We start from the raw sequence: 5342 nt of genomic DNA, 5'->3' as shown, positions 1-5342 counted from the left end.
TAAAATGAAGAAAAGTATACGTCCACAAGGATGGACACAGTCTAGAGAATGGAATTATGATGACTGCCTCCCCTCTAGTGTGTTAATGTTTTCATTACAAGCTGAACCATTAATGGGACATGTCATTATTGACTGCATTACGAGGTCTACAGATACACTTGAAAAATTAGAAATCCACTGATTAACAAATTACTAAATTTTAATTGACTCAGTTCTGTCAGAAGATATTTTCTAGCTGCCTGTGAATAGAGGGGACACGATGTCAGTCTAGTCCTATGCTGTAAAATTATTTAAGCTGTTTCACATGTACACATTCATCCTCAGCCCAAGAACATCCTACACAAAAAGACGAGTGATAGTGTTGATATAAAAAGCTCATAGTTACAAGTGTTATAAATACGTTGTTTCTGGGTCCTTACTGAACAAAATTCACTGGGCACAGATAAAATACAAGGTATTATCAAGAATGAATCAATGAGAACTGCTGCTAAGAAATGCTGAAGAGAACACCATGTAAGCAATGCTGACACAGTGTATCACACTAGCTATTCATCTGTAGTATCTGTGTTGTTTTCTGCCTATAACTTTATTTTATATATCTTTGCCTAAAGCAACTTTTTCCTGCTGTCCTATAATAAATAATTAATTTTGATGCTCATGGTCGACTATCTCAGTTTTGTCAGTCCCTGATATCAAACTCTCTTACATCATTTCTGCTGGGTCTTCCCAAGGCCGGATTAACACAAGGGCTAACTAGGACTGAAACCCATGGCCTAGGGCCCCAAATTTTAGGTTTGGTCAAATACAATATTCACAGTATAACTGCTCCCTTCTATTAGCTGTTTTAAATTAGTTTACTTTCCTGTATTTCTTGATATTACTTTGCTTTGATTGGTTTGCGTGTGTCCAGCGGGAGGGCTGTAAAGTGTCAGAAGTCAACTGTCAATCCCATCAATCATCAGTTATCTAAACGTCATGAGGGTAGACAACAGGCGTTAGAGCAGCAGCAATGTGCAAATAAAGGAGGGGGGAATATGACTGGGAGTCTACTACCACATTTGGCTGTTCTCATTAGGGGTCGCCACAGCAAATTAACTGTTTGCATGTATACATTTGGCACAGGAACATGACTGGGAGTACCCTCTGCGTCAGAACTCAATCAACACAATGCGGAGCATGTCTTATATTGTTAGTTTGACTTGGTGTTTTAGTCTGGGAATCATGGCATATGGAGCAGGTATAATGACTCAATTGTCTTTTTGCAATTCCCTCACAGTGTTCAGTTATTTCTGCGATCATTCAGCTGTGTATAGACTCGCCTGCAATGATTACACAAGGCAGTGGACTTTGGGCACTTCAGTTACTTTCTTGATTTTTGTTGTACCCTTTACTTTAATTTGTCTGTCTTATGTCAGCATCCTGGTGACGGTGTTCAGGATGAAATCTTTAGACAGCCGAGTTAAAGCTTTGGCTACTTGCACTGAACATATCATCCTTGTTGCTGTATTTTACATTCCTGTCATTACCATTTTTAATATGGCACTTCTTCTGCATTTCCTTGATGAGGACCTGTCATTGTTAAGCCTGTCTCTGGCCTCTTGCACCCCACCCTGCATCAATCCTATGGTATACTCTTTGAAAACCAAAGAAATCAGAAACAGAGCCCTGGCACTGGTAAGAAAAACTAAAATTGGCACAAATTAACATAAGGAAAGACATTGAAGAGGGGTAACAAGAAAAATGTATAAAAGAAATGTTTGTGTAAAGGGAAGAGCAAAAAAAAAATCTTTCTACCAATATAACCACTATCCCTCCTCTGCACATGTCCAAACCATCTCAATCTGGCCTCTCTGACCTTGTCCCAAAAAACAGCCGACCTGAGCTGTCCCTCTGATGTGCTCATTCCTAATCCTGTCCATCCTGGTCACTCAAGAGAACCTCAACATCCTCATCTCTGCTACCTCCATCTCTGCCTCTTGTCTTTCCCCCCCCCCAAAAAAACTCTTACTCTTGGCTTGATGACCTGAGGCTAAAACACATCTGTGCCTGCTGTGTCAAATTTAATTGTACTGATATGTGTTCAGTTGAGGGGCATGCACTTACTTGTAAATGCAGGATCAGATGTTAAGATTTTGTATTGTAACATATGTATAACATCCAGCAGTGCCTCTAAACCCCAGTATGTTTTTTAACTGAACACTCTGTAAATGCTGGAGAGTCAGAGCTGGCGTCTAGAACAATCTGGCAGCATCTTTGTGGGAGGACCCTGCCTAAATAGAGGTGAACACAGGTGCAGGTAATAAGGAGCAGGTGAAACTAATCTGAGTAAGGAAGAAAGTAAAAAAGACCTAAGCTATGGTGAAACAAAACAGGAAGTAGAATCAAAATAAAAGCCTGACAGGAAACAGCGGAACTGAATCGTGACAGCGCTCTAGTGTTTCAACACTTATGGTACAAGCTGAACCACAAATGAGACAAATCACTAAACTATAACAGCACTACAAATGAAAGCAGAAAGGAAAACTCCCTTCAAGGGAAGTAACCTCTGACAGACCTTCTTGGTTGACTGTTGCGCTGCCTTGGAGTGAGTGGATACATTTTGTATGTTATTTTATGCTTAAAGTAAATCTTATAGTTGAATAGCATGTGAAAACAGAGTGACGCAGAAGCAGGTTTACAACTCGTTTCAGCAGCTGTGCTACTTTGTTTTATTGCATGTATCTATATTTATAAAATACCTGGTGTGAGATGTTCAGACTTACCGTGCCTCAACAGCATAGCAGTACAAAATAAAAACGCATCAGACAGCGCTGGTTAATTTAAAGGAAAAGATGTTCAACCATGAACCCAACGTACTACACACCAACCATATTCCACAGAATCAACTGAGTACTGTATGTACAATGCTTTTCAAATAGTCATAAAATTAAAAAAATCGAATATTTCATGCGAATTGAATATTTCATGTGGCTGTGGATCACGAGGTAGGGCAAGTTGTCTTCTGACCAGCAAGTTGGTGGTTCGACTCCCAGTCTCCCCACATGCCTAAGTGTCCCTGAGCAAGACACTGAACCCCGAATTACTCCCGGTAGCTTGACTAGCGCCGTTGTGTGACTTGTCATCATCAGTGTGTGAATGGGTGAATGGTGTCTCCTGTAAAGCGCTTTGGCCAGTGCAACACACTGTGCAAAATGCGCTATATAACTACAGTCCATTTATTGTGGTTTTCTCTTTGTAAAGAGTTGTCTCTTGCCGCACTTGCTTTTACCAGCACCAGGCAATAACACCATAATGAGATCAGTCTATCATTTTACTGCAGCGCCAAATACAATCAGCAGAAACATGCAGAGACTACAGCCATCAAGGAAAATGGGAGAAAAATTCATTCATTTCAGTACGTTTCATTTGTGAGAAACTTCATGGTTCCTCACAAGATACAAAAGAGATTTGTGTGGCATTGGTGTGGATGGCAAAGTAAGAATTTCATTGTACAGGGAAACATGCTTTTCTCACTGTGCATATGACAATAAATACTTGACCTTGACATCACAACCTATGTTAAGTGAAATTAAAAGTGTGAAGGGAACTCAATGATTCAGAGACATTGAAGACCTGCAATGTTTAAACGTACAAATTTAAAACAAAAAAGCATAATAAGTATGATGGATTTGTCACCTAATTAAACTTTGTCACCTAATTAAGCCAGAGCTAAATGCAGGGGAGTTGGTGGAGTGGAAGTTAGAAAATTTAGTTGGAATGGCAGGTCAGGTTCTAATTGGTAGAACAGTTAATGGGTGCAATGGAGATGAATTAGTCCCAAGTTGAAACAATAAAGGGTTTGTTTGTTTCAGCAAAGATCATTAACCAGAATTCTCTGGTGAAAGCAAGATAAACTGGGCCCATTACAACGATGGCATGTTAAACGATAAATCTACCTTTAGGGAACAATATGTTGTTTCCTCAATTCGCATAACCTAAGTCTACAAAGCATTTTGTTAGTTTCTGCAATAAAGTTATATCTTGTGGTTACGTTACATGTAATAACAGACAAAAGCAGGTTTGGACATCATCTCAGCAGCTATACTACTTTGTTTTGTTTTGTTTTGTTTTGATAAGTTTGCATGTGTATGTTTTAATAGAATTGGTGTGAGATGCTCAAACTTACTGAATCATAATTAGATGTTTGTTTTGAGCACAAGAAGAGAATAATCTGATGCTCTCAAAGGATCGAATTAATGTCCTTAATACAGCAGGGTCAAAATGATTTCTTCTGTATCACAGGGAAGCTTTGGGGATTGATGAGGAAAGTATATCTTCCATTGTCCAGGGGTCACACATGCAGCCATCTGCCTACTGCTTTTAGATGCAGAATCAGTGAGAGCTGCTGCTAAGAAATCCTGAAGAGAACATCATGTAAGCAATTCTCACTGCTTTTTACTTGGAATGTTAGAACTTACTGAGAATACGTTTTATATGAAATGAAATAAGCTTATCAAACTAGCATGAACATTGATTGTTGTCTCTGTTGAGGTCTAATGTTCAATATGATATGATTGCCCGGTTCTTTAGACTGGAGAGCTTTTAGGCAGAGGCTGCCCTCCAACACACAGCTTGTGGAGTTCAACTATGTCATTTCTCAGGACTGTTTTAAATGACTCTGTTATCATTCATCCTCCAGGCTTCTATATTACTGGATTTCAGACATTACCCTACATCAGTGTCTACATCATCTTTCTAGCATTTCTTTATGTGGTTACAGTGCTGTTTAACAGTTTGGTGATCTATGTAATTGTCTTTAATCATTGTTTACACACTCCAAAATTTGTGGCTGTGGGCAACCTCGCAGTAATTGATGTAATCCTAAGCACAAGTATTATTCCCAGCATGATAAAGGTTTTTCTCATTAAGGATAACTTTGTTCCATTTAACATGTGTTTTGTACAGATGTACAGTTACTATGCTTTTGTGACTTTGGAGTCATTTTCTCTTGCTATACTTGCCTATGACAGGTTGATTGCAATATGTTTCCCTCTGCATCAGAACTCAATCAACACTCTGCGGAGCATGTCTTATATTATTGGTTTGACATGGTGTTTTAGTCTGGGAGTCATTGCATTTGGAACAGGTATAATGACTCAATTGTCTTTTTGCAATTCCCTCACAGTGTTCAGTTATTTCTGTGATTATTCACCTGTGTTTAGGCTTGCCTGTAATGATTATACAATGCAGTGGACTGTGGGCACATCAGTTACTTTCTTGATTCTTGTTGTACCCTTTACTTTAATTTGTCTGTCTTATGTCAGCATCCTGGTGACTGTGTTCAGGATGAAATCTTTAGACAG

General features: G+C 39.0%; 1 protein-coding gene across 1 annotated transcript; it reads left to right on the top strand.

Annotated features, from left to right (window-relative positions):
• Nucleotides 1–975: 975 nt before the first annotated feature.
• LOC109970478 (olfactory receptor 52B2-like) lies at nucleotides 976–1704 on the top strand. The gene is made up of 2 exons (XM_020618044.1): nucleotides 976–981; nucleotides 1123–1704. The coding sequence occupies exons 1-2, from the start codon at nucleotides 976–978 to the stop codon at nucleotides 1702–1704; spliced, it is 588 nt and encodes a 195-aa protein (XP_020473700.1).
• The last annotated feature ends 3638 nt before the right edge of the window (nucleotides 1705–5342 follow it).

The sequence above is a fragment of the Monopterus albus genome, unplaced genomic scaffold (genome assembly GCF_001952655.1).
Source record: "Monopterus albus unplaced genomic scaffold, M_albus_1.0 scaffold199.1, whole genome shotgun sequence".
Classification (NCBI taxonomy): domain Eukaryota; kingdom Metazoa; phylum Chordata; class Actinopteri; order Synbranchiformes; family Synbranchidae; genus Monopterus; species Monopterus albus.
Note: the sequence above shows the minus strand (reverse complement) of the source record. Positions and strands in the feature narration are given on the sequence as shown.